The 24,534-nt window shown below is 38.3% G+C and overlaps 1 protein-coding gene across 5 annotated transcripts in view; it reads left to right on the plus strand.

The window, feature by feature from the left end:
* Nucleotides 1-1,974: 1,974 nt before the first annotated feature.
* ldb2a (LIM domain binding 2a) overlaps nucleotides 1,975-24,534 on the plus strand; it is an 87,873-nt gene continuing 65,313 nt past the window's right edge. For all 5 annotated transcript variants that reach the window (XM_054597224.1, XM_054597227.1, XM_054597226.1 and 2 more), the window contains exon 1: nucleotides 1,975-2,226. In XM_054597224.1, the coding sequence (XP_054453199.1) occupies nucleotides 2,095-2,226 (132 nt within the window). In that variant the 5' untranslated portion in view covers nucleotides 1,975-2,094. The remainder of the gene's footprint in view (nucleotides 2,227-24,534) is intronic.

A 24,534-nucleotide genomic window follows, 5' to 3' on the forward strand; every position in this document is an offset into this window, starting at 1 on the left:
GTTCCTGTTAGAAGGACTTTAATACAACGTAACATTTTGATAAATACAGTGTCGCTATCTTAAATGCCCATAATGCAAACACAAACAGGTTACATACCACACCTATTGCAAACAATCCACATCAAATAGTATGAAGACAAATACATTATATCTAGTGTATACCAATGATTGGCTAGTTAGCAAGCTAGCTTATTCTGCATGCTACTCCTGTTGTTATGAATCCCAGTGTTCTTCTTGGCAAGACCTGCACTGTGCAGCATTCAAGCCCTAGGATTACCGAGAATTAAACCGGCTCAATGTCTTTTTTTACTTTTGTTCTATTTCAATGGTGAACACATGGTGCATATTCCTAATAAAGTTGTGTTTAATCAGACACAAACTAAAACAAGTAAATTATTGATATAATAGCATCTGAATAATGGTTATCCTTGCAGTCCTATTTGTGAACTTGGTGATGAGTATATATACAAAATGCACACAATGTGGCAGTTGGGAGTTATATGGGGCCCAATTGCAAACTTTTGCCCAAGGCAATGATCAACAATTAATAAAAAAATGCATTTATATTTAAATGCAGAAAGTTTATTGCCCATACTTTATATTTTAGTTTGCATATTGTCTAAGTGCTACAATGTATTATTTCTAATACAACTCATGGTGGAACACTGAATGTAATATCGTAAATTTGCTAAATCTTACACACAGTGGCTTCACAGTTACGGCCATCCATTATCGACCAACCGGTGTGCACATGTTACTGAATTAAATGGAAAATCTGACGGGTCTCACATGTTTTGGCTTGTTAACATTCAGAGTGACATTGTGGATTTCAGACTCTCCACTACAGCAGACAGAGCAGCCCCACCACCTTCCCTTAATCACAAATTATGCCACTTATTGCATAACTAGCCAGGTACTGATATTCTGTCATTAGCAGCATCGACTGAAGGAAACACGATCAATACACTAGTATGAAATCATGCTACATATAAAATGGGCAGCTTTTATGAGCGCAGGCTGGTCAGCTGTGTTTCTCAGCATGCTCTCATTACTCACTGTGTCTTTAACTCATAGAGTTTAGTTTATCGCTCAGGAGGAAGAATATTCAACTTTTTTTACAGACAAGATATTCTTTCATTTGATTTTTTGTTTCAGACAAAAAACCTGAAAGATTTTTGTTTTTATTTTGAAGACAATCTTCCAGAAAATATGTTTCAAAAGTCATGAAATAACTTAATCAAGTTATCTAATAGTAATATTATGATATTGACAACACTGAAGATTCAAATCTTTATTCACGTTTTTAACTGTCAACAAATTAGAACATAACCAGGAGCAGTATTTTTCTATGCGTTTTCTTTATAGTACCAAATATATTTCTGATATGCCGCAGATTCTTATTCTAGTCGATATGTTTAGCCCATAAACTCACATCAGGCATTGTAACAGAGCGTTTTTAAACTTGTTTTATCTGAACCCATCGGACCATTGTACTTTACAGGGATCAATCAGTTTTGTCAAGTTCGTGTTTCATCTCATTAACACCTCAGAGTTGTTGAACGTGTATTTAATTCTTCTAGGAATTTAAGAAAAACATAGATTCCTGTTTTTTCACACATTCTTAACCTTTATGTGACTTTCATTATGTTTACAGCATAAATACATGAGTGTAAACCCCCCCCCCCCAAAAAAACAATGCATTGATTTAGAGCAGAAAACACACAAAGAACCACACATGCACACACACAGAGAGATCTTACTTGAACTTTGCAAGAGTGCAAAACTGAGTGTTGGTCTTGAGGGAACAGGAAACGACTTCCCTCCTCCCCCTCCAATCTGCCCTCCCTCCATCTCCTGTTCCTCCCCCTCCTCCTCTCCTCTCCTCCTCCTCTTCCTCCCCTCCTCCTCCTCCTCCTCCTCTTCCAGCTCCACGCTATAGCAGAGAACTAGGCAGGCCAACTTGCAGAGTGCAGCTCAGACTCGACAGCGGCTGCTTCCTGCTGGGGGGCTTCTTCGGAGAGCATCGCGCTCCAGTGTGCGCTGCTGTGCCCGCTGGATGTTGAAATTGCGCCGTGCGCCTTTCCAGGAGCCACCATGTCCAACCCAACCCACGACCCGTTCTACTCGTCTCCTTTCGGACCCTTCTACAGGAGACACTCGCCCTACATGGTCCAGCCCGAGTATCGGATCTACGAGATGAACAAGAGGCTGCAGACGCGCACAGAGGTGAGGAGGGGAGGAGGAGGAGAGGAGGAGGAGGTTGGGTTGGAGGATAGATGATGCATGCACCGGTGGGGAGGTTAGTGGGAGGCTGTGGAGGGTCCGGAGAAGGGGACGGGATGTCGGGGCTGGAGGAGGGAGAGTGAAGGGAGAGAGGTATTGAGGGTCTGGCACTCAGGAGGTGTGGATGCGGTGCAAAAAGTGCCAAACATTCCTGAGGTGAAAGTAAACAGGCTGCAAGAAAATAACATCATCTGAAGTCATGTTTTGTATAGCAAAAAAAAAAAAAAAAAAAAAAAAAAAAAGAAGATGATGATATTGGGGATGGGGATGGGGATGCGTTCACGTGGCAAATTAAGTTGTTTGAAATGTAAAATTCATGACTTGTGTTTCTTGTGTCTGGTATGAGTTGAGTGACCCACCTGGAGTAATACATCAGGTGAAACTGCACAGCAGAAATCTGAAATGTGAAGGTTATAGTCATTATTAAAAAAAAAACTCATCAGATTTAAGAATAACAGTGAGACATATTAATACAGCAAGTCATTTACAAATATAAGACAGTAAGGATGTCGGAACCAGGCTGCATAAGGCAAAGTGGCTGTTTCAAGTGCATTTAAATAATTTGCATATATTTCCATATTGCCTGTTTGTTTTTTTTCTTCATATATTTGCATATGTGTTTGGTTAAAAAAAACTGCAACAGCTTAAGACAGACAAGAATGCAGAGTTTACCCACTGTGGTGAAGTGTTTGATGTGTGCTGTGATTCCTGATTCCTGATGCATCACTGTGTCTGTGGATGAAGTTTCCTCAATGAAAGTGACCCTGATTGCAAAAAGTAAGATGATGGCGATATAATTGCACCAGTGTGACTTTTATTTCATGTCAGTTTTTCTGATGCTTCAACTTGTCAGGCGTTGAGTGGCGGGCAGTGTCATTCAGACTAAACCTTTGGTGATCCCACTGTGAATTACATAGCAAGCATCTGTCTTCAGCATCTGTTTGTGATCTGGAATGTGTAAATCTGCAGATAAGAAGTTCATCCAACATGTCAAGTCTTCCTCGAGACGCATGTTTAGGAGAAGAGAGAGCCGCTAAATGCAATAAAAAGCACCGTTTAGCAGCCTAACTGTCTTTTTATAAATGTTAGGATTGCAACTAGGGATTATTTTCATTATTAGTTTACCAATTGGTTCTGAATTAATAATGAATCATTTTGTCTATAGGATATCAGTAAATAGAAAAAATCCCAATCACAGGTTCTCAGTGTCGGTGTCTTGCTTTGTCTGACCTGCAGTTCAGAACCAAAACATATTCACCTTACTATCACAGTAGAATATGAAAACCTGTGAATTTTGCCATTTGAAATGAAATGAATTCTATATAAATCAACTCATTGTTTTAGCTGAGAATATCTAATTCTTTAAATAATGTGAGTTCTGGTTTCTGCTGGATGCTTTGTGGATGGATCTTGATTCCCGGTGAGACATTACTAAATGTACAAAACTGAGTTGTTCTGGATACATATATCATAATGAAATGATTCCATATGAAATCGTTGCAGTCATTTTAGGATATCTGGTTTTAGAGCCCGACTCCAGCCGAGCTGCTGCAGCAATGATGCCGACTTTTTCTGCAAGAGGAACTTGCAACTTTAAGCAGACCAAGGCGATGTTGCTGAGATGCAACGGCCCGGTCTGATGCATTATTCATACGGAGTGGTCCGAGCCCCAGTGGACCTCAACACCCGCACCACACATACCCAGACACCAAGTGCAATCACCATGCACACACACACACACACACACACACACACACACACACACACACACACACACACACACACACACACACACACATGCACAAACTCACACGGATGCATGCACATATTTGTACGTGCACAAACACACACACACACACACACACACACACACACACACATGATAAAGCACGTACAACACATGCATGAGTTCCATGAATGTGAGCACACAAACGAACGTTAAGCAGACACACATCAGTTTAAACCATTACCTCCATCTCCTCAGACTAAATTATATAATTGCATAATAATATAATTAGTTTTTTGTTCACGTTGGTGTTCATAGCATCTTCATTCTCCTCCCCGTCTTCTGTCTTCAGCGTGGCAGTCTATAATACGTCTTCTCTTTAGCGATGTGCTCATTGTTTGATTGAAATGCAGGTGGTGCATATAATGAGGGAGAAGTAGTGTCTTATAATGGGGAAATAAATGCATCCAGCTTTTGAAATTTGTTTGCATCCAGATGTGCCATACGACTCAGTTTAGGCTTTTAACGAAATTATATAGCAATTATCTTCATAAATGCAAAACTGTCGCTATCTATTTACACAAACCTTTTGCATTTGAAAAAAATATATATTTTAGGAAAAAGTGAAAAGATTGTTATAGAACTCTGTCTTTACAGAGCTGAATGTAGAATATGAAATTGTCTCTTTCTAACTCTACTGAGACTTTTTCTTTCTAGACTTCCAACTAACACCCAGATGAAAAGAAAAGTGTAAAAATATATATGCTTCATGAAGCAGATGGTTTACTTCCTGTAAAGCGAGGTTATCTGCTGGTCCCTTAATGGTGATGCGTGCCTGAAGGGGTCATTCTGCTGCCTCTCGCTGCTCAGCCCAACTCCTACAAGAAGACTTTAACATTCAGCTCACATTCGGCCAGTGTCAGTATCAGCGCAGGGTCACGATGATTTCTGTTACAAAAACAGGAAGTTTGGAATGTTTCTTGCCCAAAATCTGGATTCCATTAGAAGGAAAATAGCTGAATTGTCCTGGTGAATAGTTTCTTGAATATTTCATCAAGGTTTTGCTGCGAGCAGCTGTTGCAGATCCATATCCTTCTGTGTTTGATATAAACGGCTGGCAGCGGACTGGTGTTTTATCAAAGAATCAGTTTGATTAACTCAGTTTTGAATTTATACGACGATATTTTACCCTTGTGCTTTTTTGACATTGGCTCTACTGACTTAGATCTTACTGCTGTATATGAGGAAATAATTAATTGCAAAATCATTAGATTTTTTTCAAAAGTACTGAAGCGGTAATCCTTCCCTTTGCCACTAACTGGGCTTGTAAATTTGATGAAGGCAACAAAATATGGAAATGAGCATAAAGTATTGGTATTACAGCAAAAAAAGAAACATGTCATGTTTCATATGTTTATCCCAAAGCATGAATAAAAACATAAAACATAATTTTGTTTGCAAGAAATGCCATTCACAGACAAAGAAATGTGTCCTACATAGTGATGTTACTCATGTATGCAGAGAGGTGCAACACCTGTACTCCTATAAGGGAAGTACAAATAGATTTATTTAGAATTTTGGATCATAATGCTGCAAGTAAAGGACTGTCTACACCAACAACAATAAAAAAAACATATTATTTGGCAATATTTTGCAGCTGACACATTAAATAATTCATCATTTTCTGTAGCAGACTTCTGAAACTTGAGCAATTCTCATAAAATCAGGAAAAGTCATGAGCTCCTAGATGATAAAACAACAACAACTTTGTTTTTCGAGCTGTTTAAAAAGGGCTGGGAATCCTTTTAGATCTGTCATTATGCACAGGGATACTTTAAACGTACACAAGAAGACAGAAAGTATATGAAACAAATCCAAAGAACATATAACAGTGTTAATTCCTCTGTTGGATTTAAGTGTGAAGAGACATATTAAAGCCTTTCTTTGACTGTTTGTTGCTATATATATTGTTGATCCCAGTCAAAAACCGATTTCAAGCGTTGCGAGTAGCCGTCTTGTCAGAATTATCACGTAAAGATGCTTAACATCGTGAAAGGACTTCCATTGTTGAGAATGAGAATGACTCCGAGCGTACTTAACATCGCGGCGGCTGGCAGGCCGTCGAAGCAAAATGACTCACTATAGTTTGCATTCCCTCTCGCTCCGAGTAGTTCTTTTAAACGGGGGGAGCTGACTAAGCCTCAGTATGACACCGCCTTCTAGAGAAAGTGTTGAAGGAGTCGACTGGAGTCACTCTTCTGGTAGAAATTCTTCCATTTGTCTTATTCATGAGTGTGCCTTTTGAATCTGCTTGGCTGGTGGTGCAACCGCTGCTCACGCTGGCAGACGCAGGACTCAAGGACTTGACACTCGGAGGAGACTTTCTTACCCCCAGAGGAGGCTATAGTCTGCACCCGTATAAGTGACATATATAGCAGAGCAGGCAGTAAATCCTGCGGGAGTGAAATAACAACTTGTTAGAATTAGGCAGAGACATGCTACTCTGGTTTTACTCTTTTGATTTGATGTCTCACACCAAGTATCGTTGCACCGACTGGAACTTTTAGTGGGAAATGTTTACAGCATCTGTTCAATCTTTTTAAAAGCCAGGGGGATGAACTTTACCAGAAAAAATAATTCACCCTCAGATGCTCTTGTGCCATTAAAGAGTCAATTTGGGTGGTGTTCAGTGCATTAGAGAGGTTGTTTTTTGGTGTTTGGTAGTTTACTTTTAGGTGTACACATATCCAACATGGAGTGTTTGCTTTGAGCTATGAGGCTCATAGCTCATTATAGGGCTGCAATACATGATTATTTTCATTTTCAATTAATCTGCTGAGTGATCTACTTTATTAAACTACTTCCTCAATTAAGCAAATCATCAGTTAGTCAACAAAATCTCAGGAAAAAGTGAAAAATGTCCTGTTTAGTCCGACCAAAACTCAAAGATATTCAGTTTACAATCATATAAAACAGAGATCAATCACATTGGAGAAGCTGCAACCAGAGAATGTGTAGAATGTTATTACTTAAAGGCACAACGACTTCCTAAAAAACAATGTATAGACTCATACAAGAACAACCCGTCTAAATCATCACTTATGACCCTCTAAAAGTTTGTGGTGGTGTCTGTATCTGCAGAGATCTTGCGCTTTGTCTGTAGTTTTTTTTATTTTGCTGTGTTCAGGATGTTTCTGGGGGTCAAGCTCTAAAAACGATCAGGTGGCAGATCATAAGTATCCAAAAGGGAACCTACAAAAATGGTGGACACAACGTAAAACATAAATATAGAAATGTGAAGTAAACAGAAGAAGTGAGTCTGGAGTTGGTTTTCTCTCGCTGCTGAGCATCGTAAACCCTCGTTAAGCCGAGGAGGCGGGGCCTACTTTTAATTTTATGCTTACACATCACACCGACAAATCCTACTAATTGTGCCTTTAAAAGACTGACACAAAAGATGAATTGATCATCAAAGTAGTTGACTAATCAAATAATCAACTGATCCGTTCAGCTTTACTGTAGTGATGATGAACTAATGAGTATTTTCATTGATCAATCTGCAGTTCAATTTTTGCATGAATCATTACATTTCTATAATGTCAAAAGACATTTTTCATAATCACAGTTTCTTAAAACACACGGTGCTTTCTTGTCTGTTTTCATTTTAGTGTCAGTGAAGTGAAGAAATGTAGCATATCTTGAGGGGCATTTTATCTTGAAAAATGACTTAAATGATCATTAATTATAAAAATAGCATTCAAATAGTTATCTTTAATAAGTGAATCAACTAATTGTTTAAGCTGAATAGAGTGATGATGATGCACTATATCAGAAAACGACAAATTCCCCTTTGAGAGTTGTCGTTTGAAACACTAACATGATGTTTTATCTGATTCAAATTCCACAAATAGAAATGTATAATGTCACCTCATGTTGTCTGCTTTCGCCTTGTTAACACGGCTTTTTGAGTTTTAGGTGAAACTCTTCCTCCAAAACATGCTGACGGGCTGCTTTCTGTGCCTTCTCAGTTAACAACCTTTTCACCTGCTGTGCTCTCAGAAATAAGAAGGAATAAAAAAAAACCACAACATCGACACAACGAGTACTGCGTGCTTGCCTGGGATCAGCGTTCACCTTTGAACCGATAACTGTGCTGCAGCTTAAGCAGTCCTGCTCCTGTGATGACTCCGGGTCTGTTTCTATCCCAACCTTATTACCTGCTCCATTCATACTTATTACCTGCCTGGCTGTATTTCTGCACGAGGCTGACTGCGATCCCATTACCTTCATTTTACACAACGTGAACCCGCTGTGACCTGGCAATCTAAACAGGCTTTGATGTGGATTTGATGCCACGCATGCGGCGTGACCACATTGTTTCTGTGCCGTCGCTCTGGGGGCACTGGCCCCTCGCCGCACGGAGGCAGCTGCGATGATTTGTGGGGGAATTTGACACTTAAGCGTATGCAAATGAGGCAGCGGTTTAACATTCAGAGGAGGAGCCTGGCCGACCTCAGCCGGTGTAAGGCCATTAGCATAGTCGGCATTAATATTCAGCAGAGGAGAGCGGCGACACAAAATAACACTGTAAGTAAAACTACAACACAGAGGGTGAAACAGAAGCAAAAACAAAAGCATTTTAATGGCGGCGCCGTAATAACACCCGTGGGGCCGCTGCTGCTGCTGACAGTGGGTCAAACGTTCACACTCTTCCTCAGTGGACACACATGCAATCAGTAACGGTGATTGGCAGGCCATTCACTGGACTCTTGTGTGTCTATTGCACATAGTTAGACTCATTCTCATTATTCAAAATGGGCCCGCAGACCTGACTCATTGGCTCCACTGTGGAACTGGAGGAACTGGAGTGTTCATTATGGCCAAATCCCTTGTTCCTGTCAGGGGCAAAGTGGATCTGTTCCCATCAGCATGACGTGTCAGATTGACATGAATAGGCTTATGATGTGGAGGTCAAGTTGGCACTGAGCTGGATGGTTCAGAGAGCGGGATTAAGGATGAGCCGACGAGAACACACAAAGGAAGTTTTTAGTTTTCAAGATGTTAGATACGCAAATAATGATTTTGATCAATGATTAGCATGAAGATTATTGATGTTCGGTGTATAAAGTGTCAGAATATTGTAAAAGGTTATGTCGTCAAATAGTTTGTTTTGTGTGACCAACAGACATTCGTCAACATCATGTAAGACGAATAAAAAGCAGCTGTCTTAAAGGGAACGTTCTCCCCAAAATTCAAAATACATATTCTTCCTGCTACTTATCAATGTAGCTTGTTTTGGCGTGAGTGTTGGAGATCTTGGCGGTAGATGTTGTCTGTCCTATCAAATATGATGAGACTCTTAAAGTGCCAAAATATATTTTGAAATACTCAAAAGCTATGTGTCTTTTCAGAAATCATGACTCGGTTACTCAAGATAATCCACAAACCTTGTTGTGAACATTTTCTTTTTGGGCGGCTGTGGCGTAGTGGAGAGCAAGGTAGTTCTCCAATCAGAGGGTCGGTGGTTCGAAGTTCCAGTCGATGTGTCCTTGGGCAAGACACTTAACCCCAAGTTGCTCCCGAAGGCTTGCCATCGGTGTGGACTGGATGTTGCATGAATGTTAGTTAGAGTCTGATGGTGGCACCTTGCATGGTAGCCTGTCATCAGTGTGTGAATGGGTGAATGATATGTAATATACTACTGATTGTAAGTCGCTTTGTAATGTAATGGAACTAATGTCCTAAGTTCCTTCCAAAATGTATTTTTTTGGGTGCTTTTGATCACCTCAGGCCGAGTTCCATCTAGTCCAATTTTATTAAGAGAAGGCCGACATCTCTACGGACGATATCTCCAGAACTAGGCAACTCACACCAAAACAATCAAGATTGATTGATAGCACTACAGGTAATAGGGAAAATGTATTTTTGTTTTTAGGAGGAACTGTCCCTTTTACATTTGAGTGGCTTGAAAAGTGATTTAAACTTTGTATTGACAACAATGTCGTGGATTTATTGATGATTGATTCATCCTCTACATGTCATCATTCTAGCAAGTATTTTCAATCCATATTGTAAACAACAAAGCCCAGGATTTCATGTTAAGACAGATCTATTTGATCAGCTAAAATTCCAAACGAAGGATAATATGTCTTCATATCAATACACTAATACAGTCATGAGAGCAAGATAGTCGTAATACAACAAAACTACCTCAGTAACAACACAAAACTATTTAAATTCCCCATATATGATATAACCAACATAAAGGCATAGAGTGTGCCAAACAAATATAAACAAACAAAAGCTTTGTTACAACAATAAAGCTTTATCTAAGTACAAAACCATTCATAAAAATATTCTATTAATACATCTAAGATTCTGATGCCGTAGTTTTCCTTTAAGAATTAAAAATGAATAGTTGAATAATGATTTAGTCAATTGACAAAAATGTATAATTAGAATTAATTCAAACAAAAAAATTCTGTTTTTCATCTCATCAAAGCATCGCATCATTCTAAAACATTCTTCAAGAATGAACTCCCCATGAAGTTTACATTGTTGGTTACACAGAAACGTTTTACAGTGTTTGTGTGTGAAACTGGCTGAGAGTATTTACCAGAAAGGTGTATCACGCTGCCCTTATCTGAACCATTACTGTTGGATTTATCGACCATCAGGGAAAACAAGCCACTGCAGGTATCACTGGAAAGGCTTCGTCACAACTTCGTGTTAATGATGTAAAACTGAACAAAAGGCTTTAAAATCAATTAAACAGTTATTAAAAAACATGTTAACAGTGTAGGAGAGGACAGCGACTCTTCATCTGTTGTAGATGTTTAGATATTAATCCTTGTTTTCTGTTAATATCAGCCTCAATGAATCTTCACAGCTAATTAATTAATTAATAAATGAATATATAAGTATAGATTGGAAAGTGTTGATGTTAACAGAGTCCATTAAATTATCAAAATATAAAATCATCATTCAAGCTCTTTCCCACTTACCCAAACAACAAAGCAAACAAAACAATGGAGTCCTAAATGAGTATATATATTTGTTATTGAATGACTAAACAGCATTATTATTTATAAGGCTGAGTCTCTGATATGTTGATAAGTTGTTATTGTGATTCACAGTGAACAGACATCTGCTTTTTGTGGACCCGTAAAACGTCACTCGGAGCTCTTACATTGAAAACAAAAACATTTCATATTTTCATAATGCTGCCAGTCACTGAAAGGACTGAATGACATTAGCTTCTGCTTCCCTTATTTACCCCCCCCATTAAAGAATAATGGTGAGCGGACAGACTGATAGTTTTGAAAAGAAGGAGGAAAAGTCACCTTATCCTTAGATAACTGCCGTCATTACTGTTAACTTAGCTGAATGCCTTTTGCCTGTTATTTATTTAATTCATTATAAAGCAGCTCTCAGTCACTGAATAGAGAGAGAAAGGACAAAAAATCATACACAAAATGCATTTTTTTCTTGTTTGAGGCACATTTATTCCAGAAAACTGAATATTCTAAAAATATTAACATATAATTTAACCACCCAGTTGAACGTTTTTTAGTCTTATTCCAAGTTATTGGGGACAGTAATTCATTTCTGCTTATACAGACCACATTGATAGATATTTGGATAACTTTATTAATCGCCAAAGGGGAAACAAGTCCGGTCGCCCATACAGAAGTGACAAATAACAAAAGAGACTCAGTCCAGACTTATGGAAGATATACCTTTACAACAATAGCGTGCTTCTAATGTAACACACTATAACTCATATTCCAAAAGGACATGAATGAAGACCTGAAGCCATCCATCCACTCAATTAAAAAAAACAATGTCTTTAGAGCACCTATAATTTACATTTTCATAACATTCAAATGTCAAATAACAATGTAGCAACGCAAAATGGTTCGCTCTTTGTAGTGATGAACTTGCATTACGATCCCAATCTGCAGCTCCCCTCAGCTTTAACGTGAGGCCCACAACTCTACTGTTTTGGTTCAGTCTCACCGCTCACATCGGGTTGTTTTCGGCCGCAGCAGGAGGCTGTTTTCAAACCAAAACTGTACTCTGCCTTCTCAGCACCAAACAGCAGACAAACACATGAGACTATATGGTGAACACAGTGGGCCATTTAAGAGCTGAAGAGGCAAATATTTCTCTCAGGAGTTGTTAGAGACCGAAAAACAGTGCTAAACTAGAGACCATCTTACAGTTGGATCACACCAGCCGCAACGTCAAATCAGCGTTAAGTGGGGGACCAATGGCCGATTCCCGACTTCCTACCCAACAACTGCAGGTGTCTTTGCTCAGACCACTCCCATCTTCAAACCCAGCCTTCATTTTGATCTTAACTACACACCACAAGTTTTGTCAATGTATCTTGAACAGTTGTGATGCAAGATGTGACAAAAAACTGTCCACAGGACAGACAGATAGAAATATAAACATCTGGCAGGGTACTCAAAAACCACCTCTGTGGTGGTTCGGGCTACAGTAAGTGTCTCCAGGACAACATTTTGTAAATTTAATTATAAAGCACCTGATTCATGTCAACTAAAAAGATGTATAGTAAAAGATAAAGATGATGAAGTGTTGTGTTCACCTTTTGTGTCCTCCCCCTAAAAAAAAGAAAACAGTTATATAGGTTAAATTCAATTGATCCATTTAATTTAGTATTTAAAACGCTTCCTGTCTTAGTTTTCTTATTTAGATATTGACGGGGCAATCATTTTCCAAAATGTCTTAAACTAAACCAATTCTTAGAATGCTTTTAAAGAGTTTTAACACAAATTGATCCTTACCAAATTGAACCAGGGGCGTAACTTTTCGGCCCCTTCCTCACTTCTTAAACCTTAAATGTCTCCGCCTTTGCTCGGACCACATCCATCCTCAAACTCAGCCTTCATTTTGATATCAACTTCCCACCTCTAAAGTTTGACTGCCTCGTACACAGCTGTGTCTATTGCGGTGATGAAATCTGTCCACAGACAGTTATAAACACTCTCAGGCTCACAATGTGAAAACATTAACAGCGTCGCTGTCGCAGCTGGTAATAAAAGTAATAATAATAATAATTAAAGGACGGCAAATAGACACATCTACTTGACTGTTGAGGTATTAAAAAGATATATAAACAGGTTTGGATATGATGTCCTTCAATGTGTATATTTAATGTGTCACATTCACACAATAGACTCGATTTGTTGGTCCAGTAATGTTACACTGTACATGTGATGATCTGAGAGGATGTTACCAGAAAATCATACGAAGAAAAAAACCCAACAAGGCCTCCGGTCAAACAATGAGCGTCAGTCAGATCCAGCAGGATGCTCGGACAATAGACCCACCTTTTTCCTGGCCCTTTCCCATGGTTCCTTCCAGGCTGCACTGTCGCTCAGATAACATGGGAGACGGACGGGCCTGTAGTCCGTCCATGTCCTGTTGTTGTTCCGCCCCCCCCCCCAGATGTGGTTGGAGGGTCCGTCCTGAAACAAAGAGGTCACAGGTTCGATCTCTGTTGCGGCGTCTTTGAATTAGACACTGAGACTGGCCTTGAGGATTTTCAAACTAGCTTTGTATCCTAAGATTTGAAACACAATGAATGAAACTTCAGTTTAAAACAGTAACTGTTCCTACATGTTTACCGCAGCTCTCTTTCATTTGGATGAGTCCTCAAATTTTGACATTTGGTTTGGTCAATATTGGGCACAAAACTACTTGGTAAGATTTAGGAAAGATAGTATGCCGATTTGATGAAGCGTTCTCTTGGAGAACAGCCAAGCTTTGGAGTAGTTTATTGTTAATTCTTTTTCAAAACCATTTCAAAGACATATTTGCTTTTGACCCACATAGGCCAGTTGCTTTTTTTTTTTCTTTTAGCCTTTTTAGTCATTATATATAGTTTTGCTGGGATGTATTTTCTTCATATTTCTGTTTGTTTGTGTCGAACTGAAGTAAGTAAAAACTACTGAAATACAGGACATTTTTTGACAACAATATTACATTTTTTAATTGAATTGTCATATTATGTAGTCACTGTCCTAATTGTACATCATCCTAGAATTTTCCTTTGCAGTCTGAGACAAATACTGGGATATAAACTCTCTATAAACTCTGTATAAACATATCATAATATTTCATCAGTTCAGCACCAGATTCAGTGAACTCTTGGGAGACGCACTGCTCTTCAGGTTTAGTTACACCACTGGTTTAGTTACAGCCTCGGCTCTGTGCTGGTTTCTGACTGTTTCATCATTTTGCTGATCAGCTGTTTGACTCTGATGTAGTTTACTGTTTTTTCCTGTGAAGTGAACTATTCTGAATAAATAGGGAATTGAATACAGAATATTTCTAGCCTGGAAAGTTTTAATTGAATCATTCCGGTTTTTATGAAGACAGAAAACACTTGCTGGGCACGTTGCCTTTAGCAACCATGAAAAAGTATATCTTTGCAGTACCCAGGTGTTAACACAATAGGAAACAATGCATTTCATTGAAGTTTAAAGCAGCATTCAGACACATCAAAATGTAATGTTTTCAGTGGAGTTAAAATCACACCCTTATTAGTCAAGATATGTAGTTATTATTATGTAGATATAGTTATTATGACAATGCAAAAAAACATCAAAAGACTGTGAAAGTTTATCAGTTGAGTCAAAAATAAACATCTTCATCGTTAAATAATACAGTTGGTTATGTAATAAAAAGTAAAAAAACAACAACTTTTCATTTCATAAAAATTAAACAAAAAATATATATTTTGGGGAACTTTTTATTTAATTTGATTTTTTTACCTAAGCAGATCATTTTTTGATATAAGACCTCACAATAAACATAATTATAATAATTATTCACACAAACAAATAAACAATATACACACACACAAACATAAATTAAAAGAAATAACTTTTTTTATAGTATTTCTTTCTCAACACGTACTCAGTTTACGAATGAATTTAAAATAATCTATTAACTCTTCATGTTTAGCCTTCTCATTTCACAGTTTGAAATTCCTCCACAAGTTAACATGTTTAAATAAAGTTGCAATTTACTGCGAAACTAATAACGTTTCATGAAATATTGTATAGCACTGTGGAAGCCATCGTGGACAACAGCTGAAAGTAGGAGCTAACGAACATTTTAACAGTGTACATTCACTTAAACTGAACAATTTCTGAGGATGTGATGAATCCGGTATTGATTGAGTTTCTTGTGAGGCGATGGGTGGAAGTGTGCCGTGTGTTGATTGTTTACTGGTCTTAATAGTCTCAGCGGTGGTGAATACATGCTGGATGGATAGAACTGTGTTATTGTGTCCAAGTCACAGCCTGAATCCTCGCCTTCCTTTTAAATTTAATTCCTCATGGGTTCTGTAAATAATTAGACTTCCCCGTTTTATCATTCATGCATTTTGTTATTGTTTTATTATTTTCATCCTTATTGATGTTTGTTGTCACTTAACATAGTGCCCTGATCTCGTGTCTCTGCTGGTGCATATTGCTTGGGGTTTTTGTTGAACCTGTACACATTTCATATTTTTTTATATGTAGAGCTAGAACTAATGATTGTGTGATTTCAATTTTGATTATTTATTTAAAGGAGGCATGTCATGTCTGCTGTAAATCCTGTAAATGTCCCCGCTGCGGGACTAATGAAGGATTATCTTATCTTATCTTATCTTATCATGTTCATTTGCAGGTTCACACTTGAACTTTTTCTTATCCTGTCTGTATGAATATAGTTTTAGCGTGTTTCAACATATTGCGTTGCTAGGCAACAGCTTGGGTCCATGTTTACTTCCTGTCAGACTTAAAAACATCCTCGCCGGTCAGAGATGTGTAACCATGGTAACCAGTGCAAACATCGAATGACCACACAAAGTGAAATGTTATACTTTAACTTTTATTGAATCGTTATTGACGGTACAGAGCTGCCCGCTGCATTGCATTGTTGGATATTTCTGCCTATGTAGCGTCCAGCGTTTACATACCATAATATTTCACAATAAAATAATATGCAAAAAGTACTGGTTTCACACTAAGCTTTTCAGAGATGCATATAAAGAAAGCATATAAGTATAGAAAAGGCAGCCATTAAGGCTTTGTGTATTTCTCTCTGGATTCAATGTTTTAATACTTTCACAGTATTTATATAACTAAGACCTGCTTTGTAATAATAAAGACATGGAAATCTCACTCTTTACAAAATGGGACCTTTAATGGTTTTACACATTAAACGGTTAAAGGTCCCATATTGAAGAAGAGATTTCCAAAGTGATATCTTCAAATAGGCCATTTAGTCCAAAACCCAGAGATATTGAATTCACAATCGTATGAAACATAGAAAAAGATGCAAATCCTCTAATCCAGGGTTTCCTAAAGCTGGAGGTTGGGACCACTCAAGGGGGGTCACAAGACAAATCTGAGGGGGTCACCAGATGATTAACAAGTTAAAGAAAAATAAGTTTGTTATTCTTCATAAAAGTTATTCTTCCTTATCCATAAAAGGACATTTATTTCTTAACAATATTCAAACCAACTAATCTGTAAGGTCGGGAAAAAAATCCCTTTCTGCTTGCTTGAAGTGTTCACACCTTTAAGAAATACAAACCTTTCATGAGGTCATCAGTTAGTTTTCTATCTTTCTAACTGGTCACAAAAAGTTTGTGCTAAAATTCATATTTTAAGGAATTTAGCTGAAGCCTTCAGCAAGTCCCACTTGTCAGGCAGTGTGTTGATCAAGGGCACTTCAGCAGGATAATGATATTATTGATGTTGTGGGGATAAATCCTGTGACCTTCTGGGTGAAAGCCAGTGGTGCTTTATGCATCCTTGTGCATGTTTCCTGCAGACAAACAACTGCTGTGTATTAACCTCGACCTTAAATCCATATTGAAAAACAAACTGTGGTTTCTGACTGCTGCTTGTGACTTCTGACACTCGAGAAAAGAGGGAGAAAGGTACTGCTGCTTAAGTAAATTGGCAGGGATGCAATTAAACGTGGGAACTTCCTCTCTGACTTCATTTATAAGAGAAAGTTAATTCCCGGTGAATGTGCATTGGGCTGTTCAAGGGCAATGCCTTTTTTTTTTTTGCACCATGCTGCATTAATTTCTCCTCATTTGCATAATGCTTGGCTGGTGGCTGTAAGGTGGCCAAATGCAGCAACATGTTAACTTTGCAATATATAAAAACACTTAAGACCCAAGAGGGTAAAACCTGTGCTAAGACATTAGTGTGCAGTGAGTTTGACATGATTAAAGCGGTGTTGTCTGTGTAGTCTAAAGGAGTAGTTCTTGTACTTTGTCATCCTAAGGACCCCTAAATAGAAACAGCACCTGCATGTGTGGTTAAGTCTTATTCCAGGGGCCACAACGTCTGGAGATTTCATACTGCAGCGAGAGAAAATTTGAAAAACAAGCATTTTTTAAGGAACTGATTATTTGTTTGATCTGTTAATGACCAAAAAGTCCCAGAAACAAAGTTGGCATCATCAAATTGCTTTTTTCGTCCGACCAATAGTCCAAAGCTCAAAGATATTCAGTTAAAATGATGCAGCCAAAGTGGCAAAAACACAGTTTTTCATCCACTGGTCAATTTAGAGATTTTGACCTACTTTTCTTTTTTCTTTTTTCTTTTTTCTTTTTTCTTTTTTCTTTTTTCTTTTTTCTTTTTCTTTTTTCTTTTGTCAGAATAGTGTGAATAAAACCTCCAGAATTCACATTTAGGTGTTTATTTTACCTCTTTGTCTATTTGTGTCTGTGTATTTCTCCCAAATTCATCAAAACATAGCATTAGATAATGGCTCATTTGCATATTTAAACGTTAAGTTTTAATACAAAAAGAATTGCCTCAATGTAAGTAATTACCTGGGGAAGTTTCATAGTGATATCTATTAGTTACATTTGTATCCTATTCACATAGGGAGTGTAGGGGTGGAGGGAGGGAAATACAGTAACTGAAAAAGATAAATTATCAAAATTGTTGTCTGATTAAATATCCATCGGTTTACTTATATAGGAATACCGGTATTGTTTTAGCAACTGAATTAAATACAGAATCATTTTTTATATTCTTTCATTTAAATATAAATTCGACATAACTTTTTAATTCACTCTTATCATGGTCGTGCACAAGAACTGTGACTTTCTCTAAAAATATAAAAAAAATGTATAAATACAGCTCAATTTGACTTCTATTTAAAGTGTTCCATCTGTCGATGGCCTTCAGCAAACAGTCAAACAAAAGCCACCTTGCTAAAGATCCTCTCGAAACATCTAAAGAGTCTATGGTTCTGTTAAGCTGTTATGCTCCCCAATAACCTGAAGCTGTTTGAATCTCCGACAACAGTAAAACTTCCTTGGGCCACCAGTCAGCTGGGCTCCATGCTATTCAGGAGCTGAATGGGGTTTCAGACATTGGTAATTCTCCAAGGTCAGGCCCCAGACACGCCTACACTCTTGGAGGCTTTTCTGCCACAAGAGGCTGGAAGCAACGGCGGGGGAGAAAAAAAAAAACAGACTAACAAAAGCTTTCTGGGAAAAATGGTTAATGTAAAACATAGAGTTAGTGGTTTATGGACTGTTAGAGAAAGATAGAGTGAGGGAAGAAAGCTGTGGTCTTCTTTTATGTGGCTGTGTTAAAAATGTGAATGCACGCAATATCTATGCAGTAGAGAAATATGTGTGCACAAAGCATGGGTTTATTTGTGTGAAGGTGCATGTGTACAATACAAAGGGTTGCATAGATGAATAGTGTACAGTACAAAGGGGCATTGAGTGTTTTTATACACAGTAAAACTTCTCTCTCAGTTGCCACTTTGTGTCATCTGCCTCTCGATTCTGTATGAACATTTATATATGCGACGACTTAACCTCCTGCTCTGTTGCTATTTATTGAGGATCCTCCCAATGCTGTCCCTCCAATCCTCTGGATTTCCTCTAAATCCCCGGGGCCTGGCCCTCACTGGTGATTTGTGGTTGGCTAGTGGGCAATTGACACATTGATAAATCTCCCTCAGATGGGGTGCGATCCGTTTGAATCAATGGAGCCTTATCGGCTGACGGGCGTCACGGCCGCGACCGTGTCCGTTCACCTCGGGTCCCTCGGAGGCGGCCTGATTTGTAGCGTTTGACAACAAACATCGTCACGCCACGTGGTTCGTCAGAGAGTCCGCGGGCGTAAATGAAGGCAGGACGTTGTCTGTCAGCGAGCAGCTGCAGAGAGGATGGCAGACAGACGAAGAGAGAGAAAGAGAGAGAGGAGGACACAAAGAGATACAAGAAGAGATAGAACAAAACAGGCTCATAGGCTATTAGAGGATTTTTTTTTTTATAGTAAATATGTCTCATTTAAAGTTTATAACCTGCTACCAATGACAGAATGAAAGCAGAGCTCCTTACATATCCTGTGGTAGTCGAGGGATTGAAATTGAAGACCACATCCGCAGCACCACGAGGCTTCAGTGTGGCTTGTTTGGCTTCAGCCAGAGGATCCACATGGCTCGTGTCCACTGGCCAGGCTTTAGCTGTTTTCCGGCCCGTCTGGCTCGGATCCAGCTTCTCCTCTGTCTTTAGATCCGAGCCAAACCTAGCCGGTCCACGGCTCAGCCAGACACTTTTTATTTTTTACAACTTGGCGAGACTCTGGCCAAAAAAAGCTGCCCAAAGCTCCAGTTTAGAGGATTAATGGTTACTGATTCTAAATAGAGCATCGCCTGCATATAATGGAAAAGTTCTGAGGAACATTTAGCTTCATTATCTCGTGCGTCTAAATGCATATTTAATTTACAAAATAAGTGGTATGGAGGAGAGCAATGAAACTGTCTAGTGCCATTTGTTTTATTATCGTACAACTAAGTGCTGTTCATGTTGCATGAAATGTGCTTGTTATTTTTAGATTTCTCTGTTGTCTGGGTGCGTTTAACTTAAGCATATCATACGGTTGGACCCAGCTGAGGCCAAATATCGGTAGACTCACAAATTAACTATATTGATACAGAACAGAAAATATTGTTTGGAAAAAAGGTTCAGTTTCAGGAAAATGCTCGAGAACAGTTTGGGAAGGGAACAGAGAGAAAAAAGAGGAATAATAGTAACTCTGAGTATTAAAAAAAACATATTTTTGAAGTCTCTGTGGGTGAAACACTGCTTAAATGTGAATGGGGAGGTTAACTAACCCTCTTCTGTGAAACTGAATAGGACGGTTTTAAGGAAGACAGAATTCTGTAAAAAGAAGAGAAGTGGGAGCTTAAGTTAAACACTTTTCATTAAAACAGTAAGAGGAAGCTTAATGAAGACTCTTTAAAACAGAGTGATGGGGGGCCCTCGAGATGACAGCCGCACTAGAAACATTTATCTCCAACACTAAATCCAGGCGGTTTATGTCAAAATGGGGATCACACTTCTTCATGAAATCCTCTAACCTGTTTAAGCAGCAGGGAAAGTTCAGGTAGAATACTTGTTTTGGGCTTGGCACCAGAAAAGAAATGTAACTGGTGAACTTTAAGGATAAAGCTTGTGTGTTTGAATTTGCACGGAACATAGAAAAACTTATTGGAGTAAAAACTACACTATGGAGTGGAATTATAAAGTAGCATCAGAGGGAAAATAATCTCAAAATTGTATGGGTATGAATAGGCTACTGATTTCTTGAGTTACTTTCAATTGGCATAGACCTAAAACTAATTAAAATGAAAACACCTATATGTAGATAACATATATTTTTTGAAAAGCATACATGTGATGTTTTTATTTTATTCGAAATTCCATATTTGACCCTTAATTTATGGAATGTATGTTGAGCTTTTATTTTGAAGGTGTGATTTCAGTAGCAGGCGCATTCATACAGTTCAAACATAAAGAGATCTGTCGAAGGACTGAACCTCTGAACTGAAAACTGTCCGTTATCTAACGTTAGTTCAGTAGCTACAGTACATAACGTTTAAATGACTGCCGTTGATTAGCTACGTTTGTTAAAGGTGCATTTTATCTATGATTTATTTCACATTTTTGTTGTCCTTTGGTAATTAATTTAAGGTTAAACGTTATATAAGCAGTAACTCGTTATCAGTCTGAGGTGTATGACTCTAGTTGAAGAGATTGTTGTTGAATTTTATTGAAAGATTTTAGGGCTGCTGTTCTTCAACGTTAAAAAGTGAAGATATTAAATGATGGTATTGTTTTTCTTTTTTGTTTTCTTTCTTGCTCTTGTTGGTTTGTACAGCATTTTGTTACCCAGTAAGTTAGGAATGCTATAGAATAAATAAATAACATGTTTGCATTGGGTTACACATTGCTTTGTTAAGACGTACATGCCACTGTAGATAATTGTCAGTTAATCCCATTTAATTTACATTACACTTTAAATACTTGCTAGGGCACCAACTATGTATTAATTCATGTTAAAAATGAGTGTTTATAGTTAAAGTAACAAACAGAAACCATTGAGAGATGGACTTTAGTATTGATCTGATCTGTATTTATGCTAAATACAGACATTTATATTTAATCTCAGTGTTGTGTAATTCTTGTGTTATTAAAACTGATTCAAGGAGCGCAGTTATAGAAATCAGCTGTACAGAACAGAGTCATAATAGTTGCACAGTGAGATCTCAAATATCTGCTGTGTGTGTGTGTGTGTGTGTGTGTGTGTGTGTGTGTGTGTGTGTGTGTGTGTGTGTGTGTGTGTGTGTGTGTGTGTGTGTGTGTGTGTGTGTGTGTGTGTGTGTGTGCGCATGTATATATATAGTGTCTTGTTCAGCCTTCATTTGACTGAATCAATCCCAGGAGTTCCCGCTCCCTCATGGTTGCTGGATTATGGGTTGAACTCCATCTGAATGCGGAGTAGCTCCAAAGTCAGTCTGTTTCAATTTTCTGTCTGTTTTCTCTTTCTCCGTCAGTCTCTTTTGAAAATGATGTATTCATGTGAAACAGACACCACACACATGCTGGTTGTTCACACCAGCTGACTCTCACAGTATGACACAGTTAGTCAAACACACACACACACACACACACACACACACACACACACACACACACACACACACACACACACACACACACACACACACACACACACACACACACATGGCAGCTTGTGCAGTCCGTTTCCAGTGGACAGCTGGCCAGTAATACATTCACATAGACAGTACACTGATTGACCTAATGGGGGTGCTATAATTACTGGTCAACATTTTCATAACAATACATGATGTTTTCGACATATTTGGCCCAGTTTTTGATGAAACCTGCTCTATTGACACAAGTGTTTTGTTGCTGAAGTTGCTAAAGGGAAAAGGATAGTCAACTTTTTAAATAATAAAGGCCATAACTGCTAAAATGGCTTTATTATTGTTGTTGTTCTTGTTGTTATTATTTGTTTACAAAACTTAAAATAGTCTTCTGTTTCAGTTTGATTCAATCAACAACAGTTTTGATAATTAATTAATGAAGAGAAAAGGCCAAACATACACTTTCTCCAGTTTGTAAAATGTGAGGATTTGCTGCTTCTTTCTGTTTTTGCATTATTGTACATTTTCATACATTTGGGGTTTTGGAGAGTTGGTAGAACAAAACAAGCAGTTTGGCATCTTAGGCTCCGGGAAATTGTGATTGGCATTTTTTTAACTTATTTTTTAGATTTCTTTTTTTACAGTTTATATACCAAATGATTAAATAGATAAAAAAAAGATCAACAATTCATAAAAAAGACAGTTGTGAGATAAATTGATTATGGAAATAATCATCTGTTGCATCCTGTCTTGGAAGAAGGATCTCTCTTATTACAGTTTCCGCATCATCTTTATAGGATAAATAACAATTTTATTAATAACAGTAAAGAAAATTAGGTCTGGACTGATATTCCATTAGCCTCATAATTGTTAAAACTCCACTCAGTGTCAGTTCAGACTGTAGTTCACAGTTCAGCTGATTGGTTTGCCGACCAAGAGACCTCCACACTTACTCATGATCACCTATTGATTGAGCAGCTGGATGGAGGTCCAGGTTTACGTCCTCCTGACCGCATCTCTTCCCTTTTGCATCAGACTCGCCCCCGTTTGAGACTGGATGACCTGCGAGGCGCCCCGGTCGCTGCTTATCGGTCTTGACGCTGCTCGATGGTGACAACGCTAATTGTCAACATCTGGAAAGTGCTTGCCATCCCTCAGCCCCGAATGAAACGCAGTGATCTGTCATAACGTGTCAGAGGAAATTAGCATCAGTTCGAACGTTGTCGATGGGTGGAGGGGGGCGAGGGCAGGGGATGAGAGGGGGGGGGTCGTCCCGCCAACATGATCTGAGGTTTGGGGGATGAGGGGGGATTAAACGGCTCTTTGAGGAATAATTTCAGGGCAAAGAGATTTACATGAGTTTCCCCACAGAGTGTACTCTGACTACTGCTTCTGTTCATCTTTATATCTACTCGCACTGATACTTCTACTATGTCTACGATTATTACCACTTATACCACTACAGTTACTACAAAACTATATTAAGATAAAATAAAATAATCCTTTATTAGTCCCTCAGCGGGGAAATTTGCTAAATGTTCTTACTATTTATACTACTATTTCTTTGCCACATAGCTGCTGGTGTCACAACCACTACTGCTACAAATAACTAAAAATGTATATATAGTAATTATACAACAACTACTTATTATTACGGTTACTCTTGTGTTGTTAGTACCACAGCTGCTAATACTACTAATACTGTTAGCACCACTATTGCTACTACCACCGCTACTATTGACTATCACTACTACTTCTTCCAATGTGACTGTAACTACTACTACTTCAGCATTTACTACATTTTTTTGTTCTATCACAACTTCTGCTTTAGATGTTTACTACCAAAAGTATACTACTACTAATATTAATACTAAAACCTGTACTTATCCTGCTTCATAGGTTACTACAACTTCATCTACTATACTACATTTTCTTACTTTAATACAACTAGTACTACAACAGTTACTATTAATGTCCATAACGTTGGTATTTTTCTACTATTACTGGTAAATCTTCTAGTCCTGTGACTAATATTACTGCTTCAGCTAATTAAATTCACTACTGCTGTTACTACTATACCACTATAATTATAGTACCTCTACTAATAATACCTCTCACTTCTCCTGTCACTACAGAAATGGTATGCGTATTATTTGTCAGTTTAAGTAAATCACTTGCGTTTGTTTATTGATACATGAAAGAAAATCCACCGTCCCCAGCACCACTAATGGAAATAATAACGATGACAATAATAATCATTATATATGATATATTATAATGATGTTGAATAGCTCTTTTGAAGGGTACAAGTTAAAGGTATCGTCACCTGCTGTGGAAAGTAGAAGCAGCAGTGAATAATAAAGCTGTTGGACCTCAGCTTGTAATTCAGACTTGTAGGAGCCCGAGGCAGGGCTCTCCCAAAGTCCAGGCTTAAGAAAAGTAAAGGTTGCCAGGCTTCGGCTTTACATCGACCCATATGGGCTTAGGCCAGCAGCCAGCAT

The sequence above is a fragment of the Anoplopoma fimbria genome, chromosome 4, assembly GCF_027596085.1.
Source record: "Anoplopoma fimbria isolate UVic2021 breed Golden Eagle Sablefish chromosome 4, Afim_UVic_2022, whole genome shotgun sequence".
NCBI classification, from domain to species: Eukaryota; Metazoa; Chordata; class Actinopteri; order Perciformes; family Anoplopomatidae; genus Anoplopoma; species Anoplopoma fimbria.